This window comes from Cetorhinus maximus, chromosome 4, assembly GCF_964194155.1.
Source record: "Cetorhinus maximus chromosome 4, sCetMax3.hap1.1, whole genome shotgun sequence".
In the NCBI taxonomy this organism is placed as follows: domain Eukaryota; kingdom Metazoa; phylum Chordata; class Chondrichthyes; order Lamniformes; family Cetorhinidae; genus Cetorhinus; species Cetorhinus maximus.
The window spans coordinates 118,080,693-118,105,118 of NC_135882.1; the positions used below are offsets into that span (position 1 = coordinate 118,080,693).

General features: G+C 45.4%; 1 protein-coding gene and 1 long non-coding RNA gene across 8 annotated transcripts in view; one reads left to right on the forward strand and one right to left on the reverse strand.

The window, feature by feature from the left end:
- The window catches only part of lrrcc1 (leucine rich repeat and coiled-coil centrosomal protein 1), a 226,077-nt gene that overhangs the window by 109,648 nt on the left and 92,003 nt on the right, over positions 1-24,426 (forward strand). For all 7 annotated transcript variants that reach the window (XM_078540669.1, XM_078540675.1, XM_078540673.1 and 4 more), the window contains 2 exons: positions 4,464-4,668; positions 8,669-8,808. In XM_078540669.1, the coding sequence (XP_078396795.1) occupies positions 4,464-4,668; positions 8,669-8,808 (345 nt within the window). The remainder of the gene's footprint in view (positions 1-4,463; positions 4,669-8,668; positions 8,809-24,426) is intronic.
- Positions 1-24,426, reverse strand: part of LOC144679837 (uncharacterized) — a 216,087-nt gene that overhangs the window by 17,975 nt on the left and 173,686 nt on the right. The window lies entirely within an intron of this gene.

A 24,426-nucleotide genomic window follows, 5' to 3' on the forward strand; every position in this document is an offset into this window, starting at 1 on the left:
ATTGCGGATGCTGGGTAAGATGTCATTTTACCCTCCTGCTACCGCACTTAGTGCAAATCTGGGATGATTCTGCCTTATGTGTGTCTAATCTGGTTGATATTCTGAAGTCACTAGCATGGTGGATAAAGGAGGTTTTTTTATTATTTCATGGGATATGACCAGCATTTGTTGCCCATCCCTAATTGCCCTTAAGAAGGTGGTGGTGAGCATCTACAGATGTCTATACATACCCCAGGGTATTAAAGAAAAGTGCGAAAATTGGAGGTGCTTTGGTCATAAATTTTCTATGGTATTTAGCTCTAAAAATTGTGCCTTGAAATGGAAAAATTGCAAATATCACTCCATTATTCAACAAAGGAGGGAGAGAGAAACCAAGGACTGGATTTTCCCTCCAGGGCCGGGGAATAGAGGTCCGGAATGTTTCCAGCTGCCAAACCTGCCCCCAAGAGGGAAGATAATCAATAATCAGAATTTTAGGGAAACAGCCCGTTAATTGGCCTGGAAACAGGTTTGCTTCTGTAATTGATAATTTTAAATTCTGAAATGTCTAACAATTAAAGCAGCCGGTCCATATTAATCCAGAATGCTGTACCATGTTCTGCATTTGCACTTTTTCCCTCTTTCTCTGTTCTGTATCCTTTCCATGATCTGTCTTTTTTTATCCAGGCTACACAAGATGATAGTAGGAGTGATATTTCAGGTTAAAGGTCAGTAGGAGGCATATTAGTAGTACTGAGGGAGAGAAGTTGTTTTAGTGTGCGTAGGATCGTCCAAAGATCTGGAAACAGTGAAGATAGGTGTGGAAGAGTGGAGGGATGTGATATGAAGTGTGGAGTGGGTCATCGGGTCAGGGAGTAGGGCCATTGAGCGATATGTTGGGAGGAAGAATAGATGGGTTAGGATGCTGGGTTGTGGTAATGTTAGGACAGCGGTCTTGAGATGTAGGTGCACTGGGTTAGCAGTGCCAGTGTGCATGAACTTTGGCGGGGAGTATGCAGGAGTACTAGGAGTGTTGTAGCAGAGATTGTGGAATAATGGAAGATGAATTGTGAGGTTTTGCAGCACTGAGCTTGGAACTTTACAACTTAAAGTGATTGATGTACTGTCATTTCTGACCAAGCAAATCTGTTTATTTCTTCGCCAATTTAAAAAAAAAAATTCTCACCCTAAATCCAATAGAAAGCCTGTGGCTATTTGAGATTGTAGAGAAGGGCTGCTTTTAAAATTAATTCCAGATTATCGTTTTCCTCAAAGCACTGCATTTATACCTCATGAAATAAATATATAGTAGAAATTTTAAGGCAAAATATTAGTGATTAAGATATGTTTAAAAAGCTGTCAGTTTACGAAAAAGCCATGATTTGGCTTTCATGATTTATTTTGTGTAATACAAATCGGATATAATTTATATTTTTCATTATATGAGCAGCTGTCCAGCATCTTTGCTCATATGTCAAAGTATATGTTGTTTTATAACAGTAGAAGTCAAGGTGTAACAGGAAATATTCAAAAAGTAAGCCTGACACATACAAGGCAGTGTGTGCTATAAGAAAATCTTAATTATAGACTTTGTGAAATTTGATATGGCAATAATGGGCTGACCCTGACAATAGCACCTTTGTGGCTTAATTAAAATAGTAGTTTTAACCACACCGGCTCCTGTCTCATTTTATGACAAGGCCACAAATAGAATATAAAGGTAGTATCTAAGGAGCATGGAAGAAGGTATGATCCTATTTATATTAGCTACCTAAATAATGATGAAAATATTTCTGTAGTTCAAGTAAAGCAGGCTTCTTTTATCAGATGATTTGATTTTCTGGGCAGAATTTCCCCCCCCCCCATTGGGGGGGATGTTTAAGAGCGGGTGTACGGAGGCGCCCCGATTGGGGGCGCGTCGCCATTTTATGTGGTGGGGGGGGCAATTAAGGCCCACCCAGCGTGACGTCCGTGCGGAAGCGTTATGCGCTCCCTGTGCGGGCGGTGGGGGGGGGGGATTCCCTGAGCCGAGAGTGCGCTCTTTCACACATGCGCACGAAAGAGCGCACTCATCTCCCTGAGGCTAAGTGCTGCCTCAGGGAGATCGGCTGTACAATAAAAAGTCTGAGAAATGGGGGGAAAAAAATTCCCTGACATGTCCTTTATGTGACACTGTCACATGAGTTGGGACATGTCCATAACTTTTAAATACGCTTTAATTACATTTTTTAAAACCTACATGAAACCTCATCCCGTCTGTAGATGAGGTTTCATGCTTTTCCTAATGCCTGCCGGGGCTCCTGGCCTGCCCGCCAACCTTAAAGTTGGACGGGCAGGTCCATTAATTAGTTTAATGACTCTGTCAATGGCCTCAATTGGCCATTGACAGGTCGGCAGGCGCACAGCTGATTCTGCTGAGCCCCCGCCTTCCTGAAAATTTAAATGGGACGCGGTGACGTCAGGAGTTCCGCCCGACGTCGCCGTGCGTCATTTTACATATCGACGAGCGGGCCCCGCTCACCGATGGGAAATCCTGGCCTCTGATTTACAGCAGTTAAAAATATAATGTATAAAATATCAAATAGTTTGCATACAAATAGATTTTATATTTCAAGTAAAGTATTAAATATGCCTTTACTTTCACTAAGAACAGTAAAAAGTATTTGTTAAAATTGTAAATATTGTGGCAAATAGCCTTCAAATATTTTCAAAGTTTATTGACAAACTTTGTTCCCCAAACTAGATATATTTTAGCTTTCACATATAATACAGCATCACCTACCCGCATGCACACAATGTTTTTATGGGGACAAGGCATTTGTTCTATTCAAGGATTTGCATTACATCCTGCAGCACAGAAAACACATTGCAGGATAATCTGCAAAAGAACGACAGAGCACCATCTCCTATTAAACATAATTCTCTTCCTCATAGCTGTCTGGTATGTTTTCCTTTTGAGACAAAGGTGTATGTAGATAAAAAAAAAGCAGAAGCGAACCAGCTTAAGTTAATTCAGTTGCAGTTATCTCCAAGTGCTGGCATGGGCAAACAGTAATTCTCAAGTGTCCTCGTTAGTTGCTGCTCCTGTGATTTAGTGATTTTTCTTTTAATCCACTTGGGTTTGGATCAGAGGAACCCTGACAGTTCATCAGACATTTTTTTTCCATTTTATAATTCTAATTCCAAGCATTAATAATGAGCTTATCTGGCTTTCTTGTTTTCTTCATTAATACAAGCAGTGTCATATTTGGTTCCAAAGCAAATGCTGTTTGAAGGAAAAATCAGCTTATTTATGGAAGAAGAGAAATTTATAATTGTTGTGTTCTTCAATCAATAAAAATCCAGTAGTATTTATTTTAACAAGAGCTGCTCAGAATTAGTGATTAATTTTTGTAACATACTTTCATTTTGACTGAGTATGGATGGCTTTTAAAATATTTTCTTTTAATACTTAAGCCTGGATCCCACTGTGTCTTGTCACCAAAGCCATAGTAAATGAACCAGCCTATTTTATGGTGCATTTGGAAGACAGGGTAATGATAAATAATTTGTTCTCGCAGTTAAATATTTATTTTAGGTTAACCATTTAATTATGCTTTTTATTTTTCTTTTGGTATTAGTTATGAAGCTGCAAAGTTTGAGTTTGCATTAACGCATTAGGAACAGCTAAGATTTTTAAATACCAATATTGGAATTCGTCACTTATGATGGAATATAGCAGTTAAATTATTTTTATTAACTTACAACAATTTTTTGATTTGTTACTATGATCAGTCGTGTTGCTCTCAAAATAGTTTTGTATTCAGCAGAGACAGAGCTCAAATATGTTATTTAGCTTTCAACTATTTAACATCCTGCCAGCCCAGCATGACATTATTTACTTATTAATTAACAAAGTCGTTATTGTTTGAAAATACCTCATTACCCCAATTATGTAATAGCGGGTGTGTACATTATTACAAATGTAGGGTGTGGGTGATATGATGACTCCTTAACATTCCTGTATATGTTTGGCCCTCTTGTTTAGAAAATACCACTGCAGAACTTCTGAAGAAATGTAGTTGACCTCAGTAAGAGGGGATAAATTATGTGTGCGTGAGCTGATTGCTTTTTTTTGGAGAATGCTTTCAATATGTCACGACTATTACATGTGTAAACATGTAACTCTTTTGAGTCAAACAATTAAACTAAATTAACAAAACCAGGGATAAAGTAAAAGCAGCCCCTTAAAGGGAAACTGCAAAAACAAAGACAAAATTCAAAGGAAACTTACCAACATTACATTAAAATGTGATCAAAAGGGCCTAGTTGTCAAAATAATGAGCATTATTTAATCAGCTTTTTAGACCTTTCAGTACAATTGCATTATGCTGTTACTTTAGTCAATATACACCAGTTCTATAATATTGGGGCATGCAATCTTCACATTTGTTTAATGCCTGCATGATTTTCAATTCAGATTTCTGTTTTTTTATAATTTCCAGGTTAAAAGAGCTACTTATGAAAGAGAAAGAAGCTAGAAGCCAATTACAAGCGTATGTTGCAGAGTTAAAAAAGAAAATAGGGATTCTTACGGAGGAGTTAAAAAAGTTAAAGAGTACTGAGGGGGATCAACGCAAGGTCCTGCAATCTCTTGAAGACACAATTTTGAAGACAGAGTCACAAAGACTGCAGCAGCAAGCTGTGGAGGTAATTGAATATATAACTGATTTGTAAATACAGTTTATTAAATATTACTCTAGAGTACCCATATTAGAACCATCTGAAGCCTAAATGGTGTAGGCCATCACAAAACTACCCTTCATTTCAGAATCTGATGGATCGTCTATGGGATTAGTCATGTTGAGTTCAAAGATAGGCTGTTTTATTTGGCAATTTTGTCCACTCTTGACAAAAGAAGCATGAAAGAGCAAGATAGGCCCTGCAGCTGAGTTATCCAGAGGACTAACTACCCAGATTACAGATGAGTTACATTTTTGGAACTTTTTCTATTCCGAAGTGTCTGAAAGAACAGTGGAATGTTCCTGGAGGTGTTTTGTTGGGTCCCTGGATTTGTCAAAGTGCGTTTCCGTGTCCTCACAGGGATGGCAGAGGAGAAGGTGATCTATGCGCATAAAGGCAACAACAGGTATGGTTGCCGCATTACCAGTGCCTCTGGGCCTGCACACAACAGGGAGATGGAGCAGGGGTTATGGAGAGGGCAAGCTCTGTGCAATGCCCTTTGCCAAGTTAGAGCCAGGCTCCTCCAAGACTGCAACAGGCCTGGTGGCCACAGTGCCAGTACCTCTGTATCTGCAGCATGACAGGGAAATGGAATAGAGGCAATGGAGAGCGCAATCTCTGTGCGATGCCCTCTGCCAGGTAGGAGCCAGACTCCTCCATGCCCCTTGACAGTGAAAGGCAGGTCAGCCAATGTACCCAGCATCTCAGGGTGCATGTCCATTCAGCATTCTCCTGTATGCCATCGAGGTCCTCATCTAGATCCTCTGCAACAATACTTTTCTGCTAATTCGCTTTTCAGTGAGTTGGCAAAGGAATCATCCTTTCAACCTAGCCTGGTTGCAACCCACTCATACCCATTGAGTTACCATGTGCTGATACTCTGGGGAGAATTTTCTCCCCGTCGTGCGGGCTGGGTGGGAGTGGGCAAGGGCGAGTGCACAGCCGATCGCTGCTCGTCATTTTACGTGGGTGGGCCAATTAAGGCCCGCCCAGCATGACGAGCACCCAGAAGCGCTCAGCGCTACCTGTGCAGGTGGGGGGAGGAGGGAGTGTTGGGGCCTGCACTCTTTCGTGCATGTGTGCGAAAGAGCGCAGAAAGCTCCCTGAGGCACAGAGCTGCCTCAGGGAGATTAATTTGATTGTGAAAAACTGAAAAAAAAAGATTTTTAAAAATTATTCGGACATGTCCCCTCATGTGACGTGAGCTGGGACATGTCTATGAATTTTATTAAAAATTTTTATTAAAGTTATTAGCCCTTCATGAAACCTCATCCCACCTGCGGATGAGGTTTCATGAGAAATGCAAAGGCCGCCTGGGCTCTTCGCCTGCCCGCCAACCTTAAGGTTGGACAGGCAGCCCAGACAATCAGCTCAATTAGTCATTAAATGGCCTTAATAGGCCTTTGACAGTTCGGAGGGCACACAGCCGACTCCAGTGCGCACCCGCCGAACTGAAGATTGGAATGACGCGCGGTGATGTTGGAACGCATGCCCAACGTCACCATGTGTCATTTTACGCGTCGGCGAGTTGGGCCCACCCCCGCACACCAACCAGAAAATTCAGGCCTCTATACTAGTCTTTAAGGTAAGTTCAATGCCAGTTTCTGAGTTAGTGGTTGCAAGTGTCAGATCAAGTGACAGGGCCCCTTCATTAGTGCCATGATAGTGTTCTCTTTCTAGTGTTCTGCAGGCAGCCATTCTTAGGTTTCTGAAATCAGGAAATCGGAAGGAGAAGGTTGATGTGAGGGCAGAGGGTGGGATGCGAAGCAGGAGATCCATGGCATACCATCAGCATCTTGCTCATCATACCAAATAGCAGGATGAGGATGAATTGAGAGTTGAGAAGGGACAAAAGGCAGGAAGGTGACAACATCCATCATGTTCTCAGCGCTGTTGGATATTACAGGCCCCATTGCAGCCAGCCCATGATGCAGAGGGCCCTCTCCATGGGCTCAGGAGATGTAGGCATCTTCATCCCCTGCCGCTCTGTTCTGCACTGCTCTCTTCTATTGTGTGTCACTTTGTCCGACGAGAGAGAGGGCATGTTCCTGCCTTGGCTGAATAGCTGAAGATTTGTGGAGGAGATGGGTGTGAGACTGGCAATGTTGGTAGGTGTGTGAGAGTGACTTGGAGTATCTGGATGTTAATTGTGAGTGTTGAGTGTCAGGGAGTGCTGCTGGATGGGTGATGAGGCTGTGGTGCATTGAGCAGAACGGGAGATTGGTGTTGTGGTCAGTAGGGGATATCATGTGAAAATGCATCCACTGATGTTGGTCATTAGATTGCTGGCCCTTGAGTCCAGATTCCAGATGTTGCCCTTGCTTGACCATCTGCTCTCACTGGGTGGAAATGGTAACAAAGTGATAATGTCAGTGGACTAGTAATCCAGAGGCCCAGGCTAACCCTTTGTGGCACAGGTTCAGATCCTACCATGACCGCTGGTAGAATTCAAATTTATTGAATAAAATTTGGAACTGAAAGCTAGTCCCAGAAATGGTAACCATGAATCTATTGTAAAAACCCATCTGTTTAACGAATGTCCTTTGAGGAAGGAAATTTGCTGTTCTTTTCTGGTCTGGCTGACATACGGAGCAGGAGCAGGAGTAGGCCACTTGGACTCTCGAGCCTGCTCCACCATTCGATAAGATCATGGTTGATCTGATTATAACCATAACCCCACATTCCTGCCTACCCCCGATAAGCTTTCACCCTCTTGTTAATCAAGAATCTATCTAGCTGTGCCTTAAAAATATTCAAGGACTCTGCTTCCACTGCTTTTGAGGAAGAGAGTTCCAAAGACTCACGACCTTCTGAGAAAAAAAATTCTCTTCATCTCTTAAATGAGCAACCCTTATTTTTAAACGGTGACCCCTAGTTCTAGATTCTCCCACAAGAAGAAACATCCTCTCCACATCCATCCTGTCAAAACTCCTCAGGATCTTAAAGATTTCAATCAAGTCACCTCTTACTCTTCTAAACTCCAGTCGATACAACCCTAATCTGTCCAACCTTTCCTCATAAGACAACCGGCCCATTCCTGGTATTAGTCTAATAAACTTTCTCTGAACTGCTTCTAATGTATTTACACCTTTCCCGTGTGACTCCAGACTCTCAGCAATGTCTTAACTGCATGGCATACAAGGCACTTTTTTTTTTCAAAGGTTGAAGATATTTTGTTTAAGTTTCTGTTTTATGCTAGTATGGGCAGAATTTTGCCCTTGGAGGGCGGGCGGGCCCCACTGGCTCGGCGGCGGATGGACAGCCGACCCCCGTCACCGAAATGGGGCCCGCCGCCATTTTGAGTGGGCAGGCCAGTTAGGGCCCGCCCAGCGGCATGCCCGACAGGAAGCGCTATGCGTTTCCTGTGCAGGGGGGAGGGAGGGAATCCCCAGCTGTCAAAGTGCGCGAAAGAGCGCACTGCTTCCTGAGACTAAGTGCTGTCTCAGGGAGATTACTGACAGTCCAAAAAACTTTAAAAATAGAAAAATTAAAAAATTATTAACATGTCCCCCTCATGTGACAATGTCACACAAGATGGGACATGTTAATAAATATCACATAAAATGTATTAAAGTTTTTAAAAACGGACATGAAACCTCATCCCGCCAGTGGATGAGGTTTCATGTATTAACAGAAGCCCGCTGGGGCTCCTGACCTGCCCGCCAGCCTTAAAGTTGGATGGGCAGGTCTTTAATTATCTTAATTACTCTGTCAATGGCCTCGATTTCGCTGTCTGCCTGCCTTCCTAAAAATTTAAAGGGACCGGGATGACATCGGGGGTTCCTTCCGACGTCATCCCGCGTCATTTTCCCATCGGCGAGCGGGCCCCGTCCCCAAATCGCCGACGGGAAAATTCAGGCCTTTGGGTGGGATAATGAAAATATTAGCAAACCTATGGGAACATTCCACTCATTATGACTTTGATTTATTGCAGCACTTTAATGAGTTTACCAATTTCTGTGTGCAGATGAAACGGATTCAAGAAGCAGAGTTAAAAGCTTCAGCAGCCCAAAGAGAAGGAGAGTTACTGCAGATTTCCCTCAATCAGCAGAAAGAAAAAGTTCAGCAGCTGCAGGAGCTTCTTGCTTCCAGAGAGCAAGCACACAGGTATGGGGAGTAATGACTTCAGGATTAATATTAATTTGCATAATTGAATAGAACTTCTGTTCTTCATTTGGTAATTGGCTATGTCTATGCTACTATGTGAAAGTTAGTCATTCTGAAGAGCAGCACTAACTTTAAACCAGGTTAAAAATTTGCACCTTAATTTTTTTTTAAAAAAACCTTACATTCAATCTGTTGGTTTATATTATAAGAACAAAATGAGTTGGAAAAACTCAAAAGTCAGGCAGCATCTGTGGAATAAAACAGAGTTAACATTTCACGTCGATGACTTTTCATCGACCTGAATATTAACTTTGTTTCTCTCCACAGATGCTTCCTGACCTGTTGAATATTTCCAGCATTTTTTGTTCTTGGTTCAGATTCCCAGCATCCACATTATTTTGCTTTTGCAACAGTTTGTGTTACTGTGCAATGTTTCTAACTCTCGGTTAGGAGATTAACATTTTTTAAATTATGTGTTCATGGGATGTGGGTGCTACTGTCAAGGCCAGCATTAAATGTCCTTGAGAAGGTGGTGGTGAGCTGCTTTCTTGAACTGTGGGTATACCCACAGTGCTGTTAGGGAGTTCGAGGATTTTGATTCAGTGACAGTGAAGGAATGACAGTATATCTCCAAGTCAGGCGCTGTGTGGCTTGAAGAGACGCTTACAGGTTATGGTGTTCCTATGCATCTGCTGCCCTTGTTCTTCTGGGTCATAGGTCACAGGTTTGCAAGGTGCTGCCAAAGAAGCCTTGGCAAGTTGCTGTAATGTATCTTAACTGGCAAAAACCGAATCATGGCATTTTGATTTGTGTGATTTTATTTTGAATGTATACTTGTCCTACATGCAGGTTTTTTTTTGTAAAAATATACTTTATTCATAAAAAATCTTCAATCACATTCAAAACCATTTCAAAAACAACATTACAAGGGTACAATCCAGGTTAAACTTTTACAAAATGTATCACCAGGTGCATCAGTACAAACAATATTACAATCATTTACAGCCTTTCATTTTGATCTGTACAGCCCGAGGGGCTCTAAACAGTTCCCAGTCTCTCGGTGCGCTGTGCTAGAAAGGTCTTAGACAGCGACCCTTCCCCATTGCGCCTTTGCGGCAGCTGCCCCAAGCTTTAGTGCGTCCCTCAGCACGTAGTCCTGGACTTTGGATTGTGCCAGTCCGCAACAATCGGTCGGGGACAACTCTTTGTGCTGGAAGACCAACAAGTTTCGGGCAGACCAAAGCGCGTCTTTCACCGAGTTGATGATCCTCCAGCTGCAGTTGATGTTTGTCTCGGTGTGTGTCCCTGGGAACAGCCCGTAGAGCACAGAGTCCTGTGTCACAGAACTGCTCGGGATGAACCTCGACAGCAACCACTGCATCTCTCTCCAGACTTTCTTTGCAAAGGCACAATCCACAAGGAGGTGAACAACGGTCTCTTCCCCACCACAGCCACCTCGAGGGCAACGTGCAGAGGGGGTGAGCCTCCTGGCGTGTAGGAAGGATCTGACGGGGAGGGCCTTTCTCACCACCAGCCAAGCTACGTCTTGGTGCTTGTTGGAAAGTTCTGGCGATGAGGCATTCTGCCAAATGACTTTGACAGTCTGCTCGGGGAACCATCCCACAGGGTCCACCCTCTCCTTTTCCCTCAGGGCCTCTAGGACGTTACGTGCTGACCACTGCCTGATGGACTTGTGGTCAAAGGTGTTTTTCTGCATAAATTTTTCCACGAGGGACAGGTGGTACGGCACGGTCCAACTACTTGGAGCGTTCCGCGGCAGCGTGGCCAGACCCATCCTTCGCAACACCGGGGACAGGTAGAACCTCAGCACGTAGTGACACTTGGTGTTTGCGTACTGAGGGTCTACGCACCGCTTGATGCAGCCGCACACAAAGGTGACCATCAGTATGAGGGCGATGTTGGGCACGTTTTTTCCCCCTTTATCTAGAGGCTTGTACATCGCGTCCCTGCGGACACGATCCATTTTCGACCTCCAGATAAAGCGGAAGATGGCTCGAGTGATCGCCGTCGCGCAGGAGTCTGGAATGGGCCAGACCTGCGCCACGTACAACAGCGAGAGTACCTCACACCTGATGACCAGGTTCTTACCCGCAATGGAGAGGGAGCGTCGCTCCCACATGCCCAGTTTCCTTTTCACCATAGCCACTCGCTCCTTCCAGTTTCTAACGCATGCCCCGGTCCCTCCGAACCATATCCCCAGCACCTTCAGGCCGTCAGCCCTGACAGTGAAGGGGACAAAGGATCGGTCAGCCCAGTTCCCAAAGAACATGGCCTCGCTCTTCCCACGATTTACCTTGGCTCCCGAGGCCAGTTCGAACTGGTCGCAGATGTGCATCAGTCTGCGCACCGACAGCGGATCCGAGCAGAAGACGGCGACGTCGTCCATGTACAGGGAGGCTTTTACCTGAGTGCCTCCACTGCCTGGGATCATCACTCCTCTTATGCCCGGATCCTTCCTGATGGACTCGGCAAAGGGTTCTATGCAACACACGAAAAGGACAGGCGAGAGAGGACAGCCCTGCCTGACTCCAGATTTAATCGGAAAGCTATCTGTTTCCCACCCATTGATTGAGACTGCGCTACTGATGTTAGTGTAGAGCAGTTGGATCCAATTTCGAATTCCCTCCCCAAAGCCCATTTTGGAGAGCACATCCCCCATGTAGGTGTGCGATATTCTGTCAAAGGCCTTCTCCTGATCCAAGCTGATGAGGCAGGTATCCACACCCCTGTCCTGTACATAGGCAATCGTATCCCTGAGCAGCGCCAGGCTGTCAGAGATCTTCCTGCCTGGCACAGAGCAGGTCTGGTCAGGGTGAATCACCAATTCCAGAGCGGATTTGACCCGGTTGGCGATGACCTTGGACAGAATCTTATAGTCCATATTCAACAGTGAAATGGGTCGCCAATTTCTAATTTCCTCCCTTTCCCCCTTGTGCTTGTAGATGAGGGTGATGATGCCTTTCCTCATGGATTCTGACATACTACCGGCCAGGAGCATACTCTCGTACACCCCTAGCAGGTCTGGGCCGATCAAGTCCCACAGAGCCGAATACAACTCCGCCGGCAAGCCGTCGCTTCCGGGGGTTTTACTCTTCTCGAAGGACTCGAGGGCCTTAGTCAGTTCATCAGGAGTTAGCGGTTTGTCCAGGCTCTCCCGCGTACTGTTGTCTAAGACCTCCGTGATAGAGGACAGGAAGGACTGGGAGGCCGTGCTGTCCGTGGGCTTCACGTCATACAATCCGGCATAAAAAGATTTGCTGATCCTCAGAATGTCGGACCGTGATGACTTTACTGAGCCGTCTTCTTCCTTCAGGCTGCTGATCACAGAGCGCTCTCTGTGTACCTTTTGGAAGAAGAAACGTGAGCACGTCTCATCCTGCTCCACGGAGCGGACTCTGGAACGGAAGATGATCTTGGAGGCCTCCGAGGCAAAGTGCGAGGCTTGCTGGCCCTTCACCTCTTGGAGCTCCTCCTTGACATCGACCCCCATCGACCGTAGCCGGAGCAGGTTCTGCATCTTTTTCTGGAGTCGGGACATTTCCCTCTGTTCCTTTCTAGCTTTCTGGGTGCCTTTGAGGATGAAAAACCTCTTGATGCTTCCCTTGATCGCTTCCCACCAGTGTGTCAGGGACTCAAAGAGGGGTTTCACGGTTCTCCAACCTTTGTAATCCCTCTTGAGCTCCTCAATGTTCTCTGGGGTCAGCAGTTGCACATTTAGCTTCCATGCCCCCCTGCCCACCCTCAGGTCCGTCTCCGAGTGGCAGTCCGCCAGTAGGAGGCAGTGGTCAGAGAAGAACACCGGCTTGACCTCGGTGGATCTGACTGTGAATGCACGGGACACAAACAGGAAGTCTATCCTGGAACGAATGGACCCGTCTGGCCGCGACCAGGTGTATCTACGCTGCGCTCCGTCTGCAGGGTTGCTGAAGACATCGTGCAGCTTGGCATCCTTAACTGTTTCCATCAGGGATCTGGACGTAGCGTCCAATCTGCTGCCGGCCCTGCCGGATCGTCCAGCCGCATCGATGATGCAGTTGAAGTCACCGCCCAGAATGACCGGCCTGGAGGTCGCCAGCAGCAGTGGGAGCTGCTGAAAAACCTCCAGCCGCTCAGCCCCTTGTGCCGGGCCATACACGTTAATTAACCGGAGTGGAGCGTTCTTGTACATTACGTCTGCTACGAGGAGTCGCCCGCCCACCACCTCCTTGACCTCGGAGACGGTGAAGTTGCCTCCCCGCAGCAGAATACCCAGGCCGGAGGAACGAGAGTCGTTTCCGCCCGACCAGATCGATGGCCCGTGGGACCACCATCGTGACCATTGCCTGTAGGAGCTGAGGTGCGGTATCGCACACTCCTGCAGAAACAACAGGTCAGCTTTGACCTTGGCTAGGTAGTCCAAGGTCGCAACACATCGCGTAGTAGATTTAATGCTACGCACATTTATGGATACAATCTTTAAACCCATTTTAAAGCATTTATTCTCCTACCAAACCCACTGTCTCTGAGAGTCCCAGACCTTTAGTCTGCTCCTTCATACCCGTAGTGAGCTCAAATTCCTTCACTTTGGATGGGCTGAGGTAGATCTCCTTGGCCGTGTTCTGCTCCAGTGGCATCTGGAGGTTCACGTAGAGAGCGGGTTTTGAGATGACCTTTGCTGGAGAAGCTTCTCCAGAACTCACCCCCTCTGGGGTGTTGCTGTTCCCGGCTTCCTGGAGCTGGGGTGCGATGATTGCCTCACTGCTCCCAGATTCCAGGGGCTGTGGTGCACTGGCCTCCTCAGGTTGCAGGCAAAGTTGGGGTGCGCTGGTCTCCTTGTTGTCTCCAATTTTCTGGAGCTCGGGTGTCTCGTCCTCCAACGCCCTGGAGCTTTGCCGCCTCTTCTGTCGGTGCCGCTCTGGCACTTCATCATCCGAAGAGCTGCTGCCCTTGTCATCCGTGTCGGATGGGAGACGCCTCTTGCCGCTTCTCTGGGAAACGCCTTTGCTTCTTCTTCGCTCCCTCTTACTTTTCTTGTTCTTCACCGTCCGCCACTCCCCCTGCTGCTTTTCCACTGCTGCCTCCTCCTCCATTGATTCGCTGTCCTGAGGACTGGGAGGTTCAGGGGGTAGTGCTGTTGATTGGCTCTCTGTTGCCTCAATCTCTTTCTCCACCTTGTCTCTCTCTGTGTCCTCCTTTGTCCCGTTGAGCTCCCTGGGGGCCTTGGTGGTTGGAGTGACACGGAACATTTCTTCTGCTTCCCCCTGGTCGGCTTTGGCTGCCTGTGCGTAAGTACGGCAGCGTTTGGGGCAGGTCCTGTAGAGGTGACTTGCCTCGCCACACAGGTTGCAGCACTTGGCCTGTTTGCAGTCTTTTGTCTGGTGCCCTTCCTGTTTGCAGATCTTGCAGAGGGAGGCGCTGCAGTTGGCCGCCACATGACCAGCCTTGCCGCATGAGCGACAATGCTTGGGTTGCCCAGCGTAGACCAGGTAGCCACGGTTTCCCCCGATAGCGAAACTGGAAGGAGGGTGGAAAATGGCTCCCTTACCATCGGTCTTTAGCGTGACCTTAAACAGGCGTTTGCCTGTCCAGATCCCCAAGTCGTCTCGAATCTCGGTGCCGCTCCCCACCTTATCGAAGTACCTGGTGAGGAAGGTGACCACGTCAGCGACAGGGACGAAGGGGTTGTACACATGCACCATCACCACACGTTCCCGTTGCAACGGCAGAGAAAAGTGCGGCTCCGCCGTCAGGATCTTCATCTCTGGCAGGTCTCTCTTCTCCTCGAACACCCTCAGGAGCCGGACGCAGTCTGCCACCCGCTTGAACGTCACGTCAAAATAACCACCTTTGCGGGAGTCATGCAGGGTGAAGATCTCCGGAGCTTGGAAGCCGCACGCCTTCAACAGGATCCTCCTGGTGAAGAAGCCCCGATCCATAGGTGATCCTCCTTCGCTGTGGTTCACCGTGACTCGGACAGTGATAGGTAACCCACGGTATGGATTTGAAATGCGATTGGTTATCGCCCTTCCATCCCGACCTTGCCTTGGCAGGACCATGGTGTCGCCCCTGCAACACTTGATCTTAGCCAAAAGGCCGAGAAGCGTTTGATTTGCCTAAATACAGTTATAAGCCTTTTCTTAATTTTTATTTTAGACTGGATTTTGTTTAGTGTTCATTAAAGTGAAGCACTTCACATTTAAGCTAGAAATATTGACAGTTTTGCCATCTTGGGCAGCATACTCAACTATAGGATAAGCTTTCTTCTGTTCATTATTTGTAGCAAATTTTCTAAACTGACTTGTCACATCCTCTACCCAGACATGCTTCACCTTGATGAACATATTTCATACAAAAATATTACTGTGATCACTGTAAAGAGTGAACAAGGAAAATCATGAGAGTTAAATTGGATAGCACCCCAAAACAGGCACAGGATTGCTATATATGATTAACCTACACCCGTTGGATTTAAGATGGGCAGGATGCTATTTTTGCGTTGCCTGCTCATTTACATGATTTCTGCATGCAGTCAGCGCTAAATGCACAGTTGATTGACTGCACGCATCATCTACGGGCCCAAAATCGACATTCACTGGCTTGTACATTTTAAAGAGGAAGCACATTGTGCCTGGAGCAGGTGCAGGGAGTCCTATATTCATAGAGGGTCGCAGAATAATCATACCTAATGTCACATAACATGCAGATCCCACCACTCATCTGTCCTCTAAGATATGCGCAGTGTCAATACCTAAGTTGGTAGCTGCGCGTGTGACATAGTTGACAGTATTATGTCTTCATAATCTGTTCTTGTTATTCCTCCACTACAAGGCACAACGATAAGGTTGTGGTGAGGGGAGAGGTGGGACAATGTGGTGGGGGGGAGGTAAGAAGTAAATACTCTGCAGGTTGTAAGACCAAAGAGATCCTGGGGTGAGGAGGAAATGGGATGTGAGGAGGAGGATCAGGTACAAGGATATGGTCAACTTCAAAGGTTTCGGCCCCACATTGGCCACAGCCTCAACAATGGTAATTCTGATAAAGGTCAGCACCATCTCCTCCATGGGGGTTAGAGCATGTTGGTACAACTCTGGTTTGCTTCTGCTCTGTTCATTTGCCCTGCAAGAGGGAGGTAGGTGGGTCAATCAGTGTCATGCAATGTGTTTAGGTGATGTGGCTGTCATGATTGAATAGTTGGAGTGTGTGAAAACTGAGATTTGTGTGTGAGACCAGCAACAGTGTTAAGCATGTGAGGGTGAGGTGGACATATGGCATGTTAGGTATGAGTGTTGAATGATAGAGATCGGTGATGTGTGTCTGATGGGAGTTGTAGTGATTTGAGCAGTGGCTGAGGCCACTGGTGCTGCTGGTAGGATGTGGCATTTTAAGATGCATTTACTAGCCTTGGCTACTTGTTGTGACATTGAATCCAGGTGTTCCGGCTAGACTACTGGCATTGACCTCCACAGCTATCTGTACCCACTGTATTTTCACCACGTTTGGAGTACCAGGTGGCAAGGAAAATGCAGGTGCCAGCTTGCTGGAGGGCAAGGTTGCATATAAGTTGTGCTGTGGAAGATTCAGATGAGCACTTTGATGGGGCAGCCTACAGAAGAACACTTGATTGATGTACACAACAAAATCCCTGGTGCAAAAGCAAAATACTGCAGATACTGGAAATCTGAAATAGAAACAGAAAACGTTGGAAGTACTCAGCAGGTCAGCTAATGTGGAGAGAGAAACAGAGTTAAGGCTTCAGGTCATGACCTTTCATCAAAACAATGCTTGGTACATTGGGAAGCCTGCCAGAAAACCTGCGTTCAAAGTTAAGGAACATGGAGGAGGCATAGGCTTTGCACAAAGGTTGGAGCTCATCCTTTCCAGCATGGAAATGGTGGCCAACTTCATCAGCAAAATTGTGGACACAACTACATTGCAGCTGCTGTTGTCCAGTACCTTAACTTCCATGGCAAACCAGACAGTTTCCTCCAGATGTCTGAGTGCTGCAATGAAAGCTCAGAATGCTGTCAGGCAAGGTCAGCATGCTATCATGCATGCTCAGATTGCTGCCATTATGGTTGTGGATAGCCTTGTTCAAATTGGCGTCTCAGGTGTCACACTAGTCCAACAGATTACTAGGATTGCTGAGGTGTAACCCCAGGCAGTGGCAGTAGCTCCAAGGACCACAAATCGCTGTACTCTATCTGGAAGACCGCATTTGTCCTTCCACCATTGCAATTTTAGCAATGCCCTGGATGCTCCTGAGAGCCAGCCAAGGCTGCTACAGCCTACGTCAAGATAGTGCAGTCGCAGTTAAGCCTTCTAGTTGCTCAGTGTCGCCATTTGTAGCCTCCTTCACTTAAGATCAGCTATGAATGTACTGAATGGTGGAGCAGGTTTGAGAGCCCAAACGATCCACTTCTAACCCAATTTCTTATGTCAATCAATGGCCTTTCAGCAGTCATACTACAGCACTTGGGTAGCACTGCGTAGGAGCACTTGGACAGACAGAACACACTGAAGTACAGGAAATAAGGGAATGCATAAGGCTGACTCCTATGTATAATATATCATTATTTCATTTAGAAATTTTGTTTAAAATTTTATTTTGTGGTGGCTTTTATTTTTGCATGGTAGCCAAGTGGACACTGTGATAGTGACAATGGGTAGGCAAGATGTGGAACTGTTGGTGAGCGAGGAATGAGGTTACAGCTACTGGTATCACACCTGAGTGAATTCTTCACAGACAGCCTGGGCAGAAAGGAGCTTTCTAGGATACCTCCTCCCTTCCTTTTTCTCCTCTTGTTCTTCACCTGCTCTTCGTCTTGCTGGTGGCAAAGGCCATTCCTGTATGACAGCAAGATTGTGCAATGAATCTTGACAACCTCTCTGCCAAGTACTGTAGGGCTGCTCCACACTGGTTCAGGCAGTGGAAGTGTTACTTCAGCACTGTCACATTTCCCGTGGCAACATAGCTTTTAGTAGTTTTGTGGTGTGAAGGTTACAATCCTAGCTAACCCTTGTGTGCACTCCACCTGCTTCTTTCTGGCAAGAGGAAATGAAATGAAGTTCACTTTCTTTGACTGGAGAGCCCAATGACCTCCTATACACGAGTTGGTGGCCAATTGCAAGATGTTGCTAATATCTCCAGCATGTAAGTATTTAAGCACATGAAAGCTCATCACCATAGCCATAGCCACTGGCAATGGAGTTCTTGCACATTTCTAATGTTGCAGCCCTGGCTGCAGCAGTGGGCAGATTTCCGTGATGGCGTACTTAGTGAAGGGCAAATGTTTCACATATTGTTCCTCGTTGAGGTTCAGATTGGAGAATTGTCCCTGACCACCCAGGGCAGAAAGACCTTCTGCTGTGGATCCCCCCCATCTTCTGCCTCCCACTTTTAACAGTTTGCCCTGCTCTACATGGCCTTCTGTTCATTCTCCCCAACATGTCCTAATCCAAGAAGAAGACCTACTACTACTTAAATTTGTGCCCTTTGGTTCTCAACCCACCCACCAATGGGAATAGTTTCTCTCCATCTAGTCTGTCCAGACCCTTCATGATTTTAAATACACCTATTAAATCTCCTCTCAACCATCTCTCCTCCAAGGAAAACAATCCCAACTTCACCAATCCATCCATGTAACTAAGTTTCTCATCCCCAGGACCATTCTCATAAATCGTCTCTGTACGGTCTCCAGTGCTTCCACAGCCTTCCTAAAGTGTGGTGCCCAAAATCAGACACAATACTCCAATTGATGCCGAATCAATGTTTTATATAAGTTCACTGTAACTTCTGAACAAGGGTCATACAGTCTCAAAACGTTAACTCTGTTTCTCTCTCCGCAGACGCTGCCAGACCTGCTGAGTACTTCCATCTTTTCTGTTTTTAATTCAGATTTCCAGCATCTGCAGTATTGTGCTTTTATCACTGTAACTTCGCTTTTTATACTCTATGCCTCTATTTATAAAGCCCAGGATCCCATATACCTTATTAGCTACTCTCTCATGTGCCCTGATTTATGCACGTACCCCCAGATCTCTCTGCTCTTGCACCTCCTTTAGAATTGTACCCTTTATTTTACCTTTTCTCATTTTTTCTATCAAAATGTGTAACTTCACACCTCTCTGCATTGAATTTCATCTGCCACGTGTCTGCCCATTCAACCAGCTTATGCCCTCTTGAAATCTATCACTATCTTCTTCACAGTTCAGTTTTTCTGTCATAATATAATATGGCATTGCAGCACATAATCCAGTGACCTTGTTATTAAAACAGCTTATGTATTCGATAACAAATTCTAAATGAAAACATTATTTTTATTTGCTACCAAAGGGAAAGATGACGGGAGCTGTAGAGAATTTAATATCCTGAATCTTCTATATTGTTCCCTTGAGAATGATGCGTCTATTTTGCCTAAGTAACTTTAAACTCAGCATTGTTTTCTTAGGATACTTAAATCCTAGCAATTATGTCTAGCTACTGAACAAATAACAGACTGTAACTAGAATTTGGCTTTAAATTAATCAAAATACCTGGTGTTCACGAGTGAGGTTTTAATTTTGTACTCTCCTAGTCCTTGCATTTGTCTAAGTGTATTTGTGCTAACTTTGAGAAGAAAGAAATATAGGATGATAGATGTGTCTTTTTAATATTCAGAGTTATAATTTAAATACTTGGCATTTATTTTTAGTCAGTCTTGTGGCAATCAAAAAACTACAAAATACATCCAAGTGGCTAAGCAATAGTAGAGGTGGCTGTTCAGTCTTCCCAGTATAGTTTCATTATAATACTGTTAGAGGCTTTGCTGAGAGAATTGCCAAATCTGTCATTGAGTTGATCAGACTTTAATATGTTGGGTTCTTTAATTCAGCTTGCTTCTATCAGAATAATATTGATGCAATTTACGTTGTATCATGTAAATTTTGGAATTTCATACAGCTTCTCTAATCAATTGCTGCAGTTTCTCATTTGGGAAGGCATGACTTAAATGGGACACTGAATATTTATGGACAAGCAGTTGATTAGATTTAGCTGTTTGTTTTAGTTACGAAGTTATGAGAACGAAGGCTCTAACGGTAAGTAGCAGTTGCTTCTTAACTAATTTAATTACTTTTAGTCATCATTTATCAATCTGTCCTATAAATAAAAGTTATTATTTATGACTTTTACGTTAAAATGAAAGTTATTTAAGGACTAGTCACGGAAGTATTTTTTTCCTTTAATGGAGTGTATCAAAGCAAAAAGGAATATTTTTGTATACTCATTCATTTTGTATTTACATTTTGATTCATTTTTGTCAATTACTATGTTTCCAATTAATCTACGTAGAGGGAAACCATTTCTTAACCTTCTACTGTGTGAGCTTCAGGGACATTTTGGCTAATTAAGCTTGCAGTTACTTCCTGACCTACTCCATTATAGAGAGTGCGCCAGAAAAGATAGGATTTTCATTGTAGAGGCAGGATGCAGTTTTTTCTAATTCGTTCAGGGGACATGGGCATTGCTGGTTAGACCAGCATTTATTGCCCATCCCTAATTGCCCTTGTTCAGAGGCATTTAAGGGTCAACCACATTGCTGTGGGTCTGGAGTCATATGTAGGCCAGATCAGGTAAGGACAGCAGATTTCCTTCCCTAAAGGACATTAGTGAACCAGATGGGTTTTTACAACAATCGGCAATGGTTTCATGGTCATCATTAGTCTTTTAATTCCAGATTTTTATTGAACTCAAATGTCACCACCTGCCATGGTGGGATTTGAACCATGGGTCCCCAGAGCATTATCCTGGGTCTTTGGAAAGCCAGTCCAGTGACAATACCACTATGCCACCCCCTCCCCTTAGGCCAGCTAACCCAGGAAAGAGTTTGGAGGCAACCTGGGCTCTCAGCCAAGAATGCATGAGGCTTGGCTGAAACCCCAGAAATCCATTAGAGCACTGAAACAGTTGAGCCCCAGAGCAAACATTGCTTGATTGACAGCTCTGGCTCTCTGATCTTTTCTGTCAATTTCACAATGTTTATTTACACAAGATAGAGGTTTCAACAATGGATACTTTAAAGGGTCTGGATGGTTGACACTTCTTTGGCCTGTAGTAAAAATAGGTTTTTTTTTAAGGAAAGTGGAAATTTATCAATGACTGACAGTTTTTAAACTTTTTTTTATACTTCCTACTGTCACAATAGGATTAATTGGTTTTATACAGTATATAGTGGGTGAATGGGCATGGAAGTAGCCTTGGAATGGGGGGTATGAGGGGCCATAGGAGGTAGATGTGGGTGGGATAACTTGGCATGGGGGCATGAAGGGTTAAAGAGGGTAGGTGGGGGACATACCTAGGCATGAGGAGCCATGGGGGTTCATGCCTTGGCATGGGGGGTATGAGGGGCCATAGAGGTAGCTGGGAAGGCATATCTTGAATAGGCGGCATGAGAAGGACCTTTTGAACTTACCTTTCAAAAGTTTCCCTCATGTAGACTATGGTTCATGACAGTTATGATCTGCCGTGAACCACGACTCTGAAAAGCTGGCCCGACTCCGTGAAAATTCCGGAAGACGAGGGCTTGCCTGTCCCCACAATGGAGCCGGCCAGGTCGGGAGTGCACGGTGCAGACCTGCAAGCCGAGCCAGCTCGCACCCTTAAAAGGCACTCCTGATAATTGGAAAACTCGGGAATGAGGTCAGGAATCCCAGAATTGGAAACAAACAGAATTACCTGGAAAAACTCAGCAAGTCTGGCAGCATCGGCGGAGAAGAAATCAGTTAACGTTTCGAGCCTTCATGGCCCTTCGGCAGAACTGCAGCATAGTTTCAACAAGGGAGAAATATAAATTGGTTTAAACCAATTTATATTTCTCCCTTGTTGAAACTATGCTGCAGTTCTGCCGAAGGGCCATGAAGGCTCGAAACGTTAACTGATTTCTTCTCCGCCGATGCTGCCAGACTTGCTGAGTTTTTCCAGGTAATTCTGTTTGTTTTGGATTTCCAGCATCCGCATTAGCTTTTTGTTTTTATCCCAGAATTGGACCCTGGCCGCCATTTTCACCCTCCACGGAGTCTCCCCAACTCCATGAAAATGCAGCCCTCTGTGTCAAATCTGTTTGACAATCTTCATGTAAAACAGCTTTGGATGTTTTACTGTGTTAAGGGCATCGCATAAATGAAAATTGTTTTTGTTGAGGCTTCAGGCATTCCTGGAATTCTGCAGAAAGTGTGGGAGAAGGCTAGTTTGAAGGCTAGCCCCAAAGTAAACAAACCAATCAATCTAAATCAGCAGGTAACATTGCTTATTTTGTGACTGTGTGAAGTTTCACTGAACTGACCTGCAGCATAATCTCTCTCCTTCAGAAATATCTTGCCTTTTTACTCCCATCTGTTTCTGCAACTTTGAAATCTTCTCCATAAAATTTAAATTCTCTTGAACTTTCCCTCTTGTTTCCTGAGACCTCTGATTAAACACTGATCTTTTTCAGTTAGAATCTGGTAACTCTTGAGTGACAGGTGATCCGAACAATCCGATTCCCCGGGAGCACCTTAAGGGAAATATGCCTCCTTCGTCCTGAATGGCAGGAGCCCTGGTCAGTACACTTTGCCTGCAGTGCCTCAATGTGCCAGAAAATGGACAATCAAAGCCACTGGAAGACTTGTTGGGGAGACTATTTCAGTTACTAAGAAGCTTGCACTTTGAATTCGATCATTTAGTCTGAATCATTACCTGAGTAACTTTAGCCTAAAGACATAAGACATAGGAGCAGAAATTAGGCCATTCGGCCCATCGAGTCTGCTCCACCATTCAATCATGGCTGATAAGTTTCTCAAACCCATTCTCCCGCCTTCTCCCCGTAACCTTTGATCCCCTTACCAATCAAGAACCTATCTATCTCGGTCTTAAATACACTCAATGACCTGGCCTCCACAGCCTTCTGTGGCAATGAATTCCATAGATTCACCACTCTCTGGCTAAAGAAGTTTTTCCTCATTTCTGTTCTAAAAGGTCTTCCCTTTACTCTGAGGCTGTGCCCTCGGGTCCTAGTCTCTCCTACTATTGGAAACATCTTCCCCATGTCCACTCTATCCAGGCCTTTCAGTATTCTGTAAGTTTCAATCAGATCCCCCCTCATCCTTCTAAACTCCATCGAGTATATAGTTCCTCATATGTTAAGCCTTGGTCCATCAGGTTTTGCCAGATTTGCGCTCGGCCCTGGACTCCATGGCCACATGCACTGGTGGACACCATCAGTGTCTAGACAAGAGGGTGGCAAGACCACCTTGATGTCCCCCCAGGTACCCTTTCTCCTCATGGAGTCAGGGAGAGGCCCGTGGGCACCCACAGGGAGGATGAGTGTCAGCCAGGCACCCCAGGGTCTTCACTCAGTACACTCAAAGGATGTCCCGCTGCTCTGAATCCTCTCTGTCTGTGACCCCATCCACTCCAGCTGCTTAGGCCTAGGAGGTTGCATCTGCCCCCTGAGCAGGAGACCCTTACCAGGCCAGGGCATTCCAGGCCTTGGCCCACCAGAGGACATCCGCCAGGATCATAGGAACATAGGAAGGAACATAAGAACAGGAGTAGGACGTTCAATACAATCATGGCTGGTCATCCACTTCAGTGCCTTTTTTCCCATCCTGTCCCTATATTCATTTATCTCATTGGTATTTAGAAATCTGTCAGTTCTACTTTAATCATACTCAATGACTGAGTTATCATAGCCCTCTGGAGTAGAGAATTCCAAAAATTCACAGCCTTCTGAGTAAAAAAAAATCTCCTCATCTTGGTCCAAAGTGGCTCCCCCTTTATTTTGAAATTGTGTCCCCTGGTTCTAGACTCCCCAACCAGGGGAACATCTTACCTGCATCTACCCTGTCTATCCCCTTAAGCCTTTTATAGGTTTCAATGAGATCACCTCTCATTCTTCAAAACTCTAAAGAATACAGGCACAGTTTCCCCAATCTCTCTTCACAGGACTGTCCCACCATTCTGCGAACAAGTCTGGTGAATCTGCGTTGCACTCCCTCTGTGGCAATAATATCCTTCCTAAGGTAAGGGGACACAGTACTCCAGGTGTAACCAAGTTCTGCCTTGCCTTTCGAAATATCAATTATCCTTAAATAATCAGTCTGACCAAGGTTCGAAACAATTCTTCGCTACTCCTGTACTCAAATCCTCTTACAATAAAGGCTAACATACAATTAACCTTCCTAACTGCTTGCTGCACCTGCATGTTAGCTTTCAGGGACTTATTAACGAGGACACCTAAGTCCCTTTGTACATCTACACTTCCTAATCTCTTACCATTCAAGAAATACTCTGCACATCTGTTCCTCCTACCAAACTAGATAACCCCACTTTTTTCCACATTATATTCCATCTGCCATGTTCTTGCCCACTCACTGGCTAGAATTTTTCCATCAGCGAGTTGGGGGCGGGGCCCACTCACTGATGCGGATGACGTCGGGAGAAACCCCCGACATCATCCCGCCCCATTTAAATATTTAGGAAGGTGGATGGACAGCAAAATCAGCTGTCCACACGCCGACCTGTCAATGGCCAACTGAGGCCATTGACAGGATAATTAACCCAATTAAAGGCCCTGCTTGTCCAACCTTAAGGCTGGCAGGCAG